This window comes from Falco naumanni, chromosome 11, assembly GCF_017639655.2.
Source record: "Falco naumanni isolate bFalNau1 chromosome 11, bFalNau1.pat, whole genome shotgun sequence".
Lineage (NCBI taxonomy): Eukaryota > Metazoa > Chordata > Aves > Falconiformes > Falconidae > Falco > Falco naumanni.
The window spans coordinates 33,437,041-33,454,581 of NC_054064.1; the positions used below are offsets into that span (position 1 = coordinate 33,437,041).

A 17,541-nucleotide genomic window follows, 5' to 3' on the forward strand; every position below is an offset into this window, starting at 1 on the left:
GACTCCCTGAATATTGGAAAACATACAGAGCATCTATAAAAGAAACCCCTAATTACAGGATACAGGGCTTTTTTCAGTGCTTGCAGTTTGTAAGATGGTGCTGTCAGACATGGAGATTTTCACTGAAGATTTAAAATTAATCACTGCATTTGTGCTCTCTGCCTTTCATTTTGTTCCCTGTGAATTTTCAAACCCATCTACAGAACAATTTTCTCAAATACGTTTGTTGGATCTGTTAGAACAATACTTTAATTCAAGGAAATAGCTCTCTGCTCATGGGTAGTCATGAATGCACTAACAGGATACATTAAACAAATAAATTATTTGGTGTCAGTTATTCACTCGGCATTGTCAAGGATAAATATGTAAACATGTCCGCACAATCTGTAAGCAACCACAGATATATTAGGGAAGGCAAAGGGTAAATGGCTGACAGCCTGCCCGAGTCCCTGTTCGATCAAGTTTTGGCATGCCATTTGTTGATAAACCTGTTTTACTGAACATGCTCCGTGCTCCCGGGTTTTAGAGTGATGCTAGACACTGGCTAGTAATTATTGCAGGGCATATAATGAATCTTGCTTTTTTAAGTTTAAGTAGCCGTATTCTTTCGTTGGAGGGAATGGGAGGGAACACCTTCGGTGATCTGGATCTGCATGACTTTTATCTAAGCCATGACCACAAAGAGTACCTTGTTAAATCACGCAGGCCACCCTTCCTTTTTTTTCCTTCTTTTCCATTTCCTTTTCCTTTTCCCTTCCTTTTCCTTTCTTTTCCTTCTCCTCTTTTATTTTTCTGTCCTCTAACCTGCATCAGGACTTACAGTCAAACGGGTCTCAGCTGAAGCACAGGTGAGTTCAGCTGGTGGATCACATCATATGTGAGGATCCCACAAAGAGGGCTTTTGCCAGCTTGCTTTCATAGAAGCTCTTAGTCATTAGTAGTCAAGGACTGAGAAATGTAAATGAAGCCTTCACTAAACATTAATGACATCTGTACTGCTCGCAAAACAATAATCTGTCATTCATGTGATTAAGTAGAGGATCTCCCTTCTCTGCTTAATCTTTTTGGTCATCTATAATAATGACAATTAAGATAATCTATAATAAATATAGTATGCTATATAATTAAAAATGGTTTGTCTTAATGTCATCTGACGAATTCTAAGCGATAAAGACTCGTAATGTGTATTTTTACAATTTTTAAGAAATGTCTGTATCTGAATGTGCCTTTTTTTTTTTTTTTTTTTACTGTGTAGATTATTTTAAATATCTGTAAATAAGCAAAATATTCAAATGTGCTGAAAGCCTCTGGGACAGGGGTTGTGTTGTATGGATTCACACTGAGAATTAAGCGCATTTTAAAATTGCACCCTTCGTGTTATTTTCAGGTTGGGCGCCTGGGAGCATGCTTTCAGACATTTCCTAAAGCAGAGTTTTCAGTGCCTGCAAGCGGTTTCATGCACCAGGATAAACATTTACATGTTCCCATACAAGGACATGGGGACTTCAAAAGCCCCAGCTCACCTAAGAGCTGCAGCGGAGTTCAGTTCACCAAATGGACTCATTATTGACCGTTTGTTTCCCCGTCACTAGTGAAACTAGGGAAGCATTTTATTCTGTATTACTTAAATTTTTATCTTTTGTTTCTTATGAGTGTTTGCCTGCTTCAGGTTTTGTTGTATTTTATCAGTTTGTTAAACATTCAGGGAACGTTTCAGCGCCTGCCTACTGCCACGTACATACTAGATTTGGGAACAGATCCAGTATTAAAGCCGTTCCAAGGCAAAATAGAGCAACCGTTCTTACGAATTTTGCTTTGAAGTGAGCAGATTTGATCCCGAGTCTGAATTGTTGTTGAGGTAAGGTTAAGATAGAGTGATAACATTTTTTATTAAATCAACTGGAATCACTGGAATATGGGCACTTTGGTGACCTTGGTGGCTGTCCCCGGAGTCTCAGATGAATTGCTGCTACAAAAGCAGGCTGGAACTGATTGCAGAGTGCTTGTAGGAAGGATGGCTTCAAATTTTGAAGAAGTTTATAATTATAAAGAGCTGCAATTTATTGCAGCCAGGATGCAATTAAAAGTAAATAACCCAGAAGATGTCTTACTGGTACTGTGAACTAGTGGCTGCGTACATGGGATAGGATATACTGCGTTAAAACTTGGGAAGACTGCTGTAAGCAGCAATGCCTTGCTTTTTAACCAGCATCATAAGAGTTTCTCTTTGAACTTTTCGGCAGCCGTGTTTCATAGAGAGTTTTTGGGTTTGTTGAGTCTTAAACACTACACGCATAAAGTTTATGAGCAAAGTTACTATCCATTAGAAGTAACTATTTCTCTTTTTTTGCAGAATTAGGAATGAAATCTTTTACCCATACAGTCAGTCCATAATTTGATCTTTAAGAGTTGAGGAGAACAGAGTTTGTAAAGATGTCTGCAAATATTTGTATGCAACGTTTCTTGCCTGCCAAATTGGACAACCTGTTCACAAGATAGAAACCCATTAGCAATATTAGCCTGCTATATCATGGAGAATGTAGTTATTTGGCACCTGTAATATTCTGCTGAGCAAAGAGGAGAGCTGCAAGTCCTCTCCAGCTTTTTTAACTCACCTGTTTGCGATCTGGTATTTTGGCCACTTAAAACTTTTTAGCCTTTATGCTCTCTGCCAGAAGCAAGACACGCTATGTCTTAATGTATTTATTTAAAGGGAACTGGGGTGGCAAGAGGGAATTGTGAGGAGAGAAAAGCTCACTTTGAATTTTGGCGTTTGGAGCTGGTTTCAAAGTATTTCCTATCTTGGTTCTTCTGCCGTGGCAGTTGAGGGCAAAGACACCACTGCCTCCCGCAGCCCCAGGGGCTGCGGTCTCTGCCCCACCACCGTGCCGTGCTGCCTCCTGAGGCTCGGCGCATTTGGCTAACAGGATGGGGACAGCAAGTTTGTGGGTTAAGAGAGGGACCAGAACGCACGGCTGCAGCTGCAGATAACGCTGGCCTCATGCTCGACGATACCGCAGCCAGCGGGCGAGCGCGGGGGCTTGCACGCGTGGTTGTGCAGTGGCAAGGGGCTGTGGCTCTCTGCTGCAGGGAAGCACGGCACAGACATGGGGTTGCTGGGGGAGTATGGGCCAAGAGTTCATCATATTAAGCCCCCATCTCATCTGTGACACTTCATAGGCCTTCTGGTGAAGTGTGTATTTGCTCTTCAGCTGAACCACTCCCAGAAAGAGGATGATGTCCAAATCCTTTCACTTTTCACGTATTCAAGAAGAAAAAGAAGCCTCAAGTCCGTATTCACCGTGAGAAACCAATAGCATGGCCAAGTCAGCAAATGGGAAAAAGCTTCTAAAAATGGGCTGCTAAGTCACTTCTCTAGTGAGAGATACCGTATGTTCCATTCCATCGTCTTACAGAGATGAAGAAGAAACAGATGGAAAAAGTACCAAAAATGCAGTTGTTGCAAAATACTGGCACATAAATGAATTGTATTTCAGTATATTAGAACATCCTAAGTGCCAACGGAAAAATATTAAATGGTGTACTGCTTCTGAGGGCTCAGCCAGTCTGTCCTCTGATGGTCTGGCAGCAAATCGGGTCTTGTGACAAAATGTCACCTCGGTTCCTGCTAAATTGCCACCAGGATCAAAAGTCATGCAGAAACACCATGAATACTTGAAAACTGAAACAAACTCCTGTCTTTAATTAGTTCTGTATTCTGTCTCAGAAATGATTTCACGTAGGGCGCTAGAAAAAATGACGGAAATGCTGGTTATAATTTTATGGGTAAGGGCTTAGTTATGCAACACCCAAATATAAACTGAAACATGATACAGTTGAAGACACATATATAGTATTCCAGGAGTTCATATCCAGAAATTGCAGGACTGTTTCCGTAAGTGACCATGTGCACCAGCTGTACCAGGAAGGTTATCAAAGTCCACGAGTGGAGATGGTTTAACGGTGTTTCTGACAGAGGGTGTTGTGCTCCTGATGTCAGTGGGACGCTCACATTGGATTCAGGGAAAGAACACGTCATGTAGCATCTGAACTTTTGTTTATTGTTTATGTGAATCCCTGTAGTAACACTAGATACCGGTCTGGGAGAATCCCAATGGCGCTTCATCTTTCTCTTCTGTCACTTCTTTTTCTTTCCCCCTGCTTTTGTAGGGTTCCTCAGTTCCCTGCTATCACTTCCAGTTCCCTCTTGTGCCCTGCATGGCCACCTCGGCAGAAGCAAATGCTGCTCCTGCAGGCAGAGCTGGCACTGAAGCATCACGAGCTGTTGAGAGTGTATCGCACTCTCGTGTATCATGCTGTATCGAACGCAGCTCTGGCTGTGCTGTCTGCAGGGACTGATGCTGCAGGAGCACTGAGCAGAGTGGCAGGTGGCATGGTGCATCAGCAGAGGAGGAGCTGCTCCCACTCACAGGGGCTGCGTTGGTTCTGTTGTTTAGTTCCCTTACCAGTATCACTAGGTACCGCTAGTTTTAAAATATTCAAATGTGATTAATGTGGTATATATCCATGAATATTAACTATTAAGAAAGTCAGAAAATCCATGTTATTCCCTTTTAAGATCGTTCCCACAGAAAGCTATTGCATTCATAGAAGAGCAACTTCTAACTGGTGTTCTATCAGGCTTATTTTTGGATAGCTGTGTATCTTACATTTCACTAGGGACTTGGGAGTAAGCACTTTAATTTTACATGCTGTTTTTCAAAAACACCTGGTGCAAATTTAGCCTTATCTGTGTAATCGTAGCCGGTGCTTTCACGATTTATTTGTAAACAGTCACAACAAGTTAATGAGCAGGGAGTCAGAGGACTTGCGTGTGTCCAGAGAGGGCTGGTTTGGTAGGAATTGGGGTTTCCAGTCTGATCGGTCTCAGACTGGGTCACTTACAAAGCGGCTTAGGAGACAGTTACCCCGTTTCTAAGAAAGGTTGAGCTCACGCTGTCTTCCTTCTGTCAAGGAGGATAATGTCTTTTCTTCTGCTTGACTGTCTAATTTCTTGAAACTCGTAGGGATGTGGTATTTTTGACGTACTTACTGGTCGAGCAAACCGAGCTAAAACTGCCGCAGGTTCAGAAATGACTGACTGAGGAGTCGAGGAGGGCAGGGAGGGTGGAGAAGCTGAGAAGCATGCATACACCTGGAGGGAGGCACACCACCAGAGCCTCATTTCACAGGGCTCGTTTACTTAATGAGTGAAAAAATATTTGGATTAGTCAAAACCAAAAGACACTGCAGAATTTCAGAAAAGCTACCCAAGGATGAAGGTGATGCATCTTTCCCTGGGTCTGAAGACCCAGACAGAGCTGTGCGAGGGAGGGCAGTGGAAATGTGCAGGCTGGCTTAGTGTCAGAAAAAGCTAGAAACAGTACTTTTATATGGAAATACACTTATTTTAAATTGGGCATTAAAAAGCTTTTGAACAGTAGCAGTACTCACCCATTTTTTTCCCTTAAAATTATACTTAGCAAGAACAGTTTACTATCATTTCACTGCAGCTTTGCCATTGAAATGACTTGAGATGTTTTAAGTAGCAGTTTTCAAAACATCTGCATTTAAATCGTTAATCTATTGTCCTCTATATGTTTTTGTTGAAAAGGCCTAGGTAAGTGACAATGCTCGTACTTTTACATGAGTAAACCAGGCTTCAGCCCAAAGGGATTCCCACTGTTCCCAGGGGAGCCTCAGGGAGATGAAGCAGAAAAGCAGCTCACATGCTGCAAAACGCTGGTGGCAAGGAACGGTCATTTTGCACGACTGTCCAGATATAGTCTGCTAAAAATTCTGAAAAACATTTAGAATCTATAAAATATTTGCTGTATATTTATCTCATCTTCTGAAAAGGTAAAATAAAATTTTCAATTATTTAGAACTAGCCCTTGCTCCATACCTTATCCTTGAAGTTTCCTAATTCACATTGTTCTCTGTAATATCTAGTACCTTTCCTTGGGTTTTGGTGGTGTTTTTTTTTTTTTTCTTTTATTACACAAAACTCTGATTTCAAAGTAAGGGAATATAAAGGGAATAGCCTGAACCTTTCATCAGCTCTGGGGAAAATAAATCCTTCAATATCAAGTGCAGATTTCTGTTCTTGGTCTTGCATTGCCGTGATGGTTCTTTCGGAGGTGAAGATCTGAAGTGAAACTATTGGGGTAGTCCTGCAACCTCGACCCTGGGCAAGGCTGGAAATCCCCAAAAGGGCTAAATTAGGGTCTAGTGCCAGAGTCTGTCCTCTATGAACCTATTCCTGCTGCTGCTGCTGCAGGAATGCACACGTGCCATGGTTCTGCTTAGTGGGGAAGTCTCGGAGAACACACCACAACAGCACAGTGCAGTTCGTTATTTACATGTATGGTCAGCTCCTCTTTAGTTTGTCTGAGGAGATGGTATTTTTCCAATTCCTAAAGTCATGATTTAGCCTGTGTTAGTTTTATCAATGCAAACATTTTCTATTACAAGGAATTTGAGCCCTTCCAGGTCAACTAATTCACATGATAAAGTAGTTGATAGAGAATATGCATGTTAGAAAGGAAAATACGCTCAAGTTCTGTGTGTTTTGGCTATTTCCACCTGCTTTTTGATATATGTATCGTAGAAGTATGCAAGAATGAGATTACTTGCCATGTTTGGAGCTCTGTGAGCACAGAAAAAACATTTTCAATGCCACAAAGATTCAGATTTACTGAATCTTTACAATGTGCCAGTTCCAAGCACTCCCTGCAAGTTTATTGCTGAAATACTCTTTGGCAGCATCTACTTTCTGCCATGTAACTTCCAACATTGAACATACAGCCTGTGCACAATACTTATTAATGATGTTCGTTGCTTTATGGCAATGGTGAATGATGATGAGGATCTATCCGTATGAAGGCAGGTACCAGCACGAGGTGCAGTTTGGTCCCCCAAGGACACGGGGGGCCGAAGAGGGTGGCAGCCCTGCGGGGAGCACACCCCATGCAGTCCTGGTGAGGGTTTGACAGGGAGGGCAGTGGTATACACACATATGTGGCATACGTGTGTACAGCATGCGTGCTATACAGCAGATGCTTCGCTGAGTGTATATCATAGCAATCCTGCCCTCTGATGTCACTGTTACCTGCTCAGCCAGTGCCATTAGAAATGCTGAATCCATTAACTTTGACAGATTTACGGGGTAAGCATATGTCACTGGTATTATGAGAAGCAGTTACATTCATGGAGAGATTTTATGATTCACTGTATCCGCTTATGTAAACCTTAACTTTTACACTGAGAGCCGCTCAGGAGCGCATTGTCCTGCTGACAGGGTCAAGGAGCAGAGCTCGGTGGGAGCAGGGAGCAGGGGCCGGCAGGCTTGGGGAGCAGGGCTGGCAAGGCTGGGGTGCAGGGCCTGCTGGGGAGCACAGGCACATGGCACTGGGGAGTGGGACCAGTGGGACGCAGCGCTGGTGATGTGGTCAAGGCCACAGGGAACAGGCCAGCAGAGCTAGGGGCTGGCAGGGAGTAGGGACTGGCAGGGAGCTGGACCAGGTGGGAGCTGGGGAGGGGAGCGGGATCAGACAGGGGTGAAGGAGCAGGGCTGGAGGGGCGCAGGAGCAGGCAGGGCTGGGGAGCAGGGCTGGTGGGGCAGCAGCGCGGGGTCGGGGCACAGGGGCAGGCAGGGCTGGTGGGGATGGGGAAGTGGGCCGGGGGAGCAGGAGCAGACAGGGCTGGTGGGGATGGAGAGTGGGCGGGGGATGCAGGAGCAGGCAGGGCTGGTGGGGCACAGGGGCAGGTGGGATGGGGAGCGGGCCCATGGAGCAGGAGCAGGCAGAGCTGGCGGGGATGGGGAGTGGGCCGGTGGTGCAGGGGCAGGCAGGGCGGGGGGGGGGGCGGGGGGGCAGGCAGGGCTGGGGGGCAGGGCCGGGGGGGCGCAGGGGCCGGGGGCCGGCGGGTAGCCGGCGGTCCCGCAGCCCGGCCCTGCTCGGGGGCGCCCGGTGCCCCGTGCCGCGGGGGGCAGGGGCGGGCTGCGGGGCCGGGCCGGGGCGGGCCGGGGCGGGCGGCCGGGGCCGGGGCTGTGCCGGCTGCCAGCGGCGGGCGGGGATTTGCTCGCCGGCGGCGAGGGGAGCGCAGCGGCGGCCGCATGATGAGGGAGCGGTGCGGCACCTCCGGCGGCGCTGGCGGCGGCTCGGGCGGCCCCGGCATGGAGAGGCTGCCGCCGCGCCAGCCCGACTACATGTCCGTCTGCCTCTTCGCAGAGGAGCCCTACCAGAAGCTGGCCATGGAGACGCTGGAGGAGCTCGACTGGTGCCTGGATCAGCTGGAGACCATCCAGACCTACCGCTCCGTCAGCGAGATGGCATCCAACAAGGTGAGCCGGGCGCGGGGGGTGCGGGGCACGGTGCGGAGCCGGGCGGCGGGCGGTGCGGGGCGCGGTGCGGGGCACGGCCGCCTGCATCCCGGCTGTGCAGGAGGGAACGCGCAGTTCGGCGCTGGGCCGGGGGTGCGGGTGCCCCGCGGGTCCCAGCAGCGCCCACCGCGCACACACCGGCCCCGCTCCGCTCGGTCCGAGGCGCCCGTCGCCCGTCCCTTCGGCACCGATGTTTCCAGGCACAGCGGGCAAACGCCCGCATTTAACAAATTATCACTTCAGAAGTCAATTATCTTCATTGCTGCCTGTCCGTAATAGCGGCAAGCTCTAAGCGTTGCGGTGCGCTGTTGGTCGGTGTTGTGCCCGTCGGTGGGCGCCCCGTGTGTCCCCAGCGGTGGGCTGGCTCCGCAGGGAGCGAGGGCAGAGATCCCGCACAGGGAATCGGCTCCCGGCAGAGATCCCGCACAGGGAATCGGCTCCCGGGGAAGCTGCTCGCCCGCCTCCCGGGACCTTGGCTCCTTTGGGGTTTGGGTGGGTTTTTTTAATTTGTAATGAAAGGGAAGTTTTGAGTTATACTGCGAGGAGTAAAGTATTTTCTCTCTAATTTAGAGAGAATAAGTATAAGTAAGTAATGTAAAGCCAGAAAAGTACATTGTGCTAAGAGGAGCGCGAGGGAGAGCAGAGTCCCAGGAGCGCACCGAGAAGCAGCAGAGAGGAAAGGCGAAACGCGAGGTCAGAACCCTTGTGTGCGACTTTCAGAAGCTGCTGTTCCTGCCTGCCCCCTCCCCGTGCTGGAGCCGGGCTCCCCAGCTCCGTCCTGCCCAGCCGAACGCCAGGCTGTGGCTGCAGCATCCCCCCGGGCAGGAGCCTGGCTGCCGGGCGCTGTGCGGGGTGGCGGCGCTCCCTGCCCCGCGGCACCGCTTGGCTGCCAGCGCAGCCTTCGCACCTCCGGGACAGCCTGGCTGCTCCTCATCCCTTGGCTTTTCCAGCTCAGCTTTCTCTCACCCAGGCTTTAATGCAGTGTTTACAACCGTGCCTTGTCTGATGGAGCAGCTCTGCAGTCCCAGACTGAGCTTGCTCCGTCGTTGGGATTCGGGCTGTGTCTGCTGCATCCCTGGCTCTGACCCGCTGCCACGGTGAAACCCGGTTCCCAGTTGTAATGCACAAACCCCATGTTGTTGTTGGGTTTTTTCCTAAGTGGAAATTAATGAAATCAGAAATGCTGAATCATAAACTGATTTTATGAAAAACGTTGAGCAGAGAAATCCTATTATTTCGGCTTCCTCCTCTGTTAGCGATTACCACGACGTGCAGGGCCAAAGGAAGCAATAAAAGTTTTATAGACCAAGCTTTCAAGAAAGAATATTTTTTGTTTGTTTGTTTGTATTGAGGGAACCCAGGGTGAAAGCTGAGAAAGGTTTAGGCTGCAGAGGGCTGCACCTCCAATGTGGACACTGATACCCTTAACTTTGAGATTCTTTTTTTTTTTTCTGACTGCCAAACCAGACTCGTGAAGGTGAAAGACTTTAACTAAATTGCTTGTTGTAGTAATTAAAAGTTGTGATCTCTCTGTGTGCAGATGGCTTGCAGCTGGGCTGAGCAAAAGGTTCCCGAAACTTTGTTCTTTCATAACCATTTTCTGAAATGTCTGCGTTTTTTGGTCAACTTCCAGTATCATTTTCATCTGTGAAAGAAGAACATTAAATGGCCTCACACCTCACTTTCCTTGCCTCATCAGCACTAAATATTGACATAAATTAATTTGGGGGTTTGTGGCTTTTGGGTTTTGGTGGCAGACGTACAGTCTGCAGAGTGATCTTGCAGAGCAAGAAGCCCTTGGTTTAGAAACTAGAAACGTGCATCTTTAGGAGGAGGCTGCGACGGTCCTTAATTGGTAAGGTTTTTCCCTTCACCAAGTATCCCACTCAACTGCCAGCTTTGGTCAACGGCATTTAAATTTGTCACCGGTAAATAGAAAAACAGTCAGATGTTTTGAAAACAGGATGCTTGGGCTCCACATTATTAAAGAAAAACGGAAAGAGAAACAGTATAGATAGGAAGAAAGCAAATAGACTCAGCATGCTCCCAAGTGCAAGAGCAGTATAAACAGTGACCTATCTTCCTGACCTCCGCTCTCGCCGAGTTCCTGGCCCCGCGCCACCCAAGCCAAACTACGTCATTTGAGACTGATAGTAGGCATGGCACAGCTGTTGCAAGTGTGACTCGAATTTCCTGTCTCCTTCCTGACAGACGTAGTTTAGAAAACCCAGAGTTGCAACAACAGCAGAGAGAGAGGGAGGATCTCGGCATACGTGTTCGCAGGGTGATTCTCAGAAGTCCTGCAACAAAAAGGAATTGCGGGGGGGGAAACACCATGCAGGACAGCATCCTGGCTTTAAGCTGATGGTTTTCGGAAAACATCAGTTAAAACATGTGCGTATACGTTTTTAAGATGTGAGTTAATTACAGGAGAAGTGAGGAAATGAGCAGCTAATCTTACTGTGAGCTAACGAGTCTGATTACACTGACATCAGTGTGAGCCAGGGAAGCACTGCCGCTTGCACGGTGGGACACTACGGTCCCAGGAGCAGGGATTGGACCTAAAACTGGCAAAGGGGAAACTGTTTCCCCTGTGTGTTGTTGGTATCCATGAGTCCTGCTGCATTACCAGAGCAGTGCCTGATCTGCAGGCCAGCCCAAATCCCTTGCTGCTCCAGCTCCAAGCTTTTGCTGCAGAACAACTGACCGTGCACAGTGCCCTTAGTTTTTTTCTCTCTAATTTAGAAAGTTATCTGGAAAACTACCTGGTTGCAGGGAATGCGACCAATACGAAGGGGATTTATTTTCCTAACATTAATACTAACTTTTTGCTGTGAGGAGAGTATGGCACTGCAGCTGTGCAGTGAAACGAAATTACCTGCAAAAAGCTCTGTAGGCACTCGGTGTTGCCTGAAGAAGCAGACCACATATATTTACATTATTGTAACATATATATTCTTTTTTTTTTTTTCTTGCATTTATCACCCTGTCCAACTTCCAGCTCAGGCAGCTGCTGTGTCTCAGAAGGATTTGTGAGTCACGGGCCTGCTGATAGAGGGGGTATATTCTCTCTTGGTGGCCACCCTGTAATGTTGCATTTGGCATTAGGCAGCTGTCCGCAGCCTCGCTTGTCCTGCAGATGGAAGTGCAGGACCCCCTCGGCTCTACTACCTAGCCTAGCATTTGGGATCTTGAGAAGGACACACTCGGTGCATCTCCTGAATCTTAAAAAGAAGCAAGTATTTTTCCCAGCTGAAATGCTGGTCTTGCCAGCTCCAAGCATTTAGGGATGGAGGAGACGTTTGATTCCTGGCTGTGCAGTATACAGCCCAGATTGTGCCTAAAACGGATATATCTGAATGGGCCCAAGCAGTACCTTTCCACCTCCTTAAAGTAGACCAGTCTTATTTAGAGCTTTTTGCAGTCTGTCAAGTAAGTAAATGGCAGGTGATGTCGTTTGTGCTCTGTGAGGATATTCTGATTTTGACAGAGGTGGTGTCATCAGGGTGCCTGCCTTGTGCTCTTGAAACTTTTGAAACCCGCTGCTCTCTCCGGACTGCTCCCTGGGGGACCCGTCCCCGCCAGCACTGCTCATGCAGCTGCAGACACTGCAGAGTAAATCTTTAGTTTCTTATGTCAGCTCTTAAAGCCATCTCCGTTACTCCCAAGTGCTGAATGATGCAACTCAAATCTTGCCACCCAAGGCCGTTTCCAGCCAGTGGCTCAGGGCAGCAGCACGTCAGGGCTTTGCACTCCTATCTTGGTTGCTTGTGAGCCAGAAGCCACTAAGATAAACATAACTGATTTCATTTTGCTTGTATTTCAAAGGGCATTTCAGTCAGAAAAGAGGAGCAAGGCCGCACCTAGCTTTCAGGAGGCAGTGGCTAAATAAACATCTGGACACTAATGTAAACTCCTGGGGTCAGTGGTAGGGGTTGAGCACGGCACAGGGCCACGTGCCAGCAGCGTATGTGCTGGGCTGCACAGCCTCCGCGCCCGCTCGCCTGTCTTCTGCCAGCCCACCAGCCCTCCGTCTCATCCCCTTTGGACGTGATGTTTCCCTTAAGTGGTGCCGACCTGTTTAGTCTTTTGCTTGCTTTTGCTGTAACTTCCTTTGTTTAATACGCTTTAAAATAGCCGAGTGCCGCACAAAGAGGGGCTTGTTCGCTTGTGCAGCAGCCAGCGAAACAAAGAGACTTCCACGTCTCCTGTTTTTACAAGCCGGGATGAATCACTGAGCTCCGCACGCGGTTCCCCAGCCGCACGCCGGTATTCCCCTCGCCCAGGGACTTACGTTATGGAAACCGGGATCTGCTACCCAGCTCTCTGGAGTGTGGCAGGCTGGTCAGAGCAGCCCTTGGCATCGCTCCGCTTCAGTCCCTGCAGAGCCCTAACACGTTGCCCGTGTCAGGTTTGACGTCGGCGTGTTCGGCAGCGGTTAACTGTTTCTTAGACGTACAGCTGCTGTCTGCAGAGCAGGATGCTAGGCGATCGTTGTGCTCGATGAGAACTGCGGTAGGAGCTGTTTATATCTGAGGTTGGGAATATTCACTCCATCTTTGTTTTATCTGATGGCTTTTCGTTTGTGTTGAGGATGTCCTTGTGCTAGAGGACAGGGCAGTCTTTTTCTTAAGGCAAAGCTATGGGTGATGCAGGAGCCAGGTTTTTTAACAGAGCCACTTGGGAGCGGTGAGCGCAAGGTTCCAGTGAAGCCTGCTGAGTGAGGAGGAGCCGGCTCTGGGCAGTGGCTCTGCCCCAGGCTGTAAAACCCCTCAGAGCTCCTCATGGATGTTCAAGACTTGCGGAGATGGGTCCGAGTCAACTCCTGTGTATCAGTTCTCATCACTATCATAAATGGACTTATGGGGTAGCTATCTCTGTATCCATCCTGTTCCTCCTCCCTTGCTCTTTGGCCTCTAAAATAAATCATTCTGACTATATCAGAGATGTCATAAGATTGGGGTGGAATAGTGGGGCCGTATGTGGGTTATTTAACAATATAATATTCTGGTCTTGTGAGCCCTCTGGGCTGCCAGTTTCTGAACGTCTTAGTCGAACTGATTCAAATGTTTTAAGTACTGGAAAGCTGCACCATTGGGAGAAGTGTCCAGCATCGGGAGCCAGTGCCACTGTTTGAGGTGCCTCCTAGAGCACAGTGACTCTGAGCAGCAGATGCATCCTCATTTGCTGGGACTGTTGTGGTAAACGGGTGGGAAAAGCCCATACGAGGGAGATCCCAGGACCAGCACGTCTAGATAGCCACAGCAGATAAGAAGACTTTGGTTTGAATGTTGGTTCAAATCCATCCTCCTGGGAGCCCTTCTGTGGAGCTGCCACCCTCTGGGACGTGACAGTGCCCAGGACCTTCTAACATGTCCTTTAAAGATTTCTGCTTGTGCTGGGATGTGATGTGTTTTAAAAGTTCTGCATTCTCAGACTTTTACGTTATAACACATTAGGGTGGGGCTTAAATAAATAATAGCTCAAAGGCAGGTTCAAAATGAATCATGATTTGAGGGCAGGACTAGAGAGTGACTAACTGTTCGGAGCAGTGACCTATCTGGAAGTGAAGTGAGGATACCGGAGAATGAGCATGAAATCTCGGAGGAGAAGCATCACTTAGATGAGGGTGAGCTGTGAAGGATTGCAGAGTAGGCTTTAATCCTTGGAGCAGTCCCAATCCTGACCCGATTTTGTGGACCAGGGCAGTTTGCACAGCCTTACTCCGAACTCCTTGGTTTTTACCCAGTTGCAGAGCAACTGCTCTCGGTGGGGCAGCTGGGGATCAAAATACTTGCGCTAAGTGAAACTTAATTGAAAGATGTTGTGTTATCAAAGCCAGAACATGTTGTGGAGATGTACTGGTTTGAAGGCTCATCCGTCAGAGCTCTTAGAGGGAGAGATTCCTCTGATTAAAGCCTTTGCCCTGTGTTTAAAGCAAACAAACAAGAAGTGCCTCACCTTGCTGCTGGTTTAGCACAGCTGGGCAAACGCCACATAAAAATTATTCTGCAAATAATTTGCCTATCTCTGTGTGAGAAGGACTTTTCATTTAAATATATTTACATTAATTAGTGCCTTCCGTATGGTTTTGGTGCTTGCGTTAGCCTCATTTTCGTTTTGGCAGGGCCAACTGCCATGTTTTCTGGGGGGATACCGTATTGTAGAGCTACACTGACTTCTTCCTAGGACTTGCTCTTTATCCTGTGTTTTCTGAAGCATACAGGCTTCTGTCAATTAAAAGTTGCCGGAGTTTTTCCTCATCACGGGCATCATGGAAGAGTCATCTCAGGGCACAAAGTTATTTGAATTTTCCAGAGCCTGTTCTCCTACTCAGGTAAAACCCCAGCTGGATTTGCTTAAATGATGACTGCAGAGCCTGACTCAAATTTAAATTAAATTTAAATTGCTGCTTCACACGATTAACAAAATCCCATGTTTAATTGCATTGCTCTCTTGTTAAATGACAAATGCTCTTCCCTCTCAGATGTTTGGTTTTTTGAGGGTTTTTTCTCTTTTTTTTTCTCCTGAAGATTGAGAGTATAATCCAGGCATATTTCATCTGAATGGCCAGCATCTCCTTATGCGCAGCCCCGAGCTCCCCGGGAGCAGGGCTGCCTCTGCCTGCTGCCTGCCTGCCCTGGCAGGGACGAGCGGCTGGGGAGGCTCGCGGGTTTGTGGGCTCTCCTTACGTAGTCATTTGGCAGCAGTGTGGTTTGCATGGGTGTGACTGACAGAAGATTTTGGTCTGAGATCTGCAGCCTTCTGGAGCGCTATCTGCTCTCGAGGCCACAGATGTTGTCAGCTGCATCAGGTCTTTCTTTAATCAACTTTATGTCAACAAACAAGCTGCTGTAGGTTTTAATTTTGCTGTTGCTTCCTAGCCTTCAGCTCAGGCTGGTACTCATCATCTCTTCTTCCTGATTTTCCTTTTGCACTTAACATGGCAAACATTTTTCCACCTGGTAAAACTCTATAAAAATGATTTTGCAGAACAAATGTTTTTCCTTTTTGCTGGTTTTCTTTGCTCACCTCTTGTTCAAGTGAAAAATACAAGCAGTGCTGGGCTGAAAACGCGGTATGAAGACTGACCACGCTGTGTCAGCTGCTCTGGAAAAGGTGGTACTAGTCTCAGGAGTCACCCCTTGCCTGCAATGTGCCATCGGTGTGGTCCTTCCTCCTTACAGTGTAGTTTGTTTTATGTTACAAAATGTACCTTTCGGTGATGAAGAAGAGAGTACAGTTCCTGAGGGATCGCTGCTCAGCTTTCGTGTGGTTGCGAGCTCTTGCCATGTGCAGTTTGGTACTTACTGGTGAGGAAATCCTTACAAAATCGAGTAAGTTGACACGCAGGCTCCGGTTGTGGTTGCATGTATTAATTGGCTACAAGAGACCTGTTCTTAAGTGTAGGAAGAGCATTTTGGATGGAGCAGAAATCAACCTGTGCTTCTGCCAAAGGAACCAAAGGAGCTTCAGATCACGCTGCAGACCGGGCCGTGCCCCCTGCTGTGGTTTTTCCACTGAGGAGACCACACAATATGTGCTTTGTCACACCACGCAGCGTGAAATCTTACATTCCCTCAGTCTTGCTATTTCATGTCAACCCAAACAACAAATGTAAAGCTGAACCGAGGGCTGCTGGGTACCAGACACAGTGCTATTGGATACACCGCGAAGCGAATCCATCGGCACTGGGTGCCTCCGGACTGCCCGACGGAGGAGGTGGTAAGCGGATTTGGCCCTGCAGGGTATGGCAGGCATTTTCTTCGTGTGCCAACAAAAACTCAGGCAGGCACACCTTACAAACACATGACACATTCATTTTCAGGAAAGTAAATGGGGTGGTTTCTCTATGACCTTACCAATTCGCCAGCATCGGGCGGGGGGGTTTTTTCTTCTGCCTTACCAGTTCCCAGCAAGTGAGTAACATGCCCCGAGCCTGCATTTAACTAAGGAGATTCAGTATTGTTTCTAGGCAGTGCTAATTCACAGTGCTTTCCTCGGGCAGGATCCTATAGGGAGTTTTTCCTTTCTGGCATTTTAATGCCATTTGCATATTTCAGGTCTCTGGAAATGAGCTGGAAACCTACCGGTGCTAACACTCCTGCTTCAGGTTCCACTTCATCACTTCTTAAGCCCCGTGTTGCGTAAATACGTCCCACCCAAGGGAGGTTCTGCTGCTTTCAGAAATGCTAAACTTCATGGGTAAAATCTGAATATTGTTCTGTCTACATCAGATATATGTTACTGCTTTCATGAGCAGCCACATGCTGATTTATGGCAACATGCTATTTATTTATCAACATTTACATTGTGGAATTTAAAATTATTTTAATAACATAAGGCCAACAAGTTGGTCATGATGTTACTCCTTTAAAGTCTTCCTTTGAACATACATATAAATCAACTCTCCTTTGATGTGAAATTGGAGATTTCATAACCGTGTGTTTACTTTTTGGTTTAAAAAATAAGCTGAAGGGAAAACAAAAAAAACCCCAAAAACAAATAGTACTTTGTATCTCATTAAAAATAGTTTCTAGCACATTAAAAAATATATTGTTTTAGGAAACAAGGACTAGAAAGAGTTGCAAAAGCATTTGATTTTTTTAATGACTGATAGTTGACTGCAGCCATTCCACTTTTCTTCAGGCATTGAAATGCGTCTGAAAACTTTCCTCCCTTTAGTAATGATTAGTGCGAAGTGGGCTCATTTTTTTTTCTTTAAACATTTAAATGCACCTACCCCTCATCCTTGGTGTGAGTGCTTAAAAAGGAAAGTTGATAGAAATTACGGTGTGGTGTAACAAGGACAGCTGCAAATTTGTTTGATATAGCCCTTTCTGTAAGTGGTGTAACATCAGGAAAGCACAGACAAATGAATGAGTTACGGCTTCTATAAATTAAAGAATTTTAACTCATTTGCAGATGTTTTAAGAAGCAACAAAAGAAATGCTCCAGCACTCCAAAACCAGCAGGTTTTGAGGAAAAAACAGCAATGAAAAATGACCTTACAAGGCACTTGTGTGCCAGAGATCAGCTTCCCTGCCCTGCCTCAGGAGTGAGCAGGGGGTGCCCAGGTTTGGGTCTGACCCCTGTCCCGGGGCACCCAGGAGCGCACACGGTGAGCCTGGCTCTGCCACTGCTCAGGCAAAATCCCA

At 47.3% G+C, this 17,541-nt stretch overlaps 1 protein-coding gene across 3 annotated transcripts in view; it reads left to right on the forward strand.

The window, feature by feature from the left end:
* The window catches only part of PDE4B (phosphodiesterase 4B), a 216,344-nt gene that overhangs the window by 180,760 nt on the left and 18,043 nt on the right, over positions 1-17,541 (forward strand). For all 3 annotated transcript variants that reach the window (XM_040610287.1, XM_040610288.1, XM_040610289.1), the window contains one exon: positions 8,232-8,344. In XM_040610287.1, the coding sequence (XP_040466221.1) occupies positions 8,232-8,344 (113 nt within the window). The remainder of the gene's footprint in view (positions 1-8,231; positions 8,345-17,541) is intronic.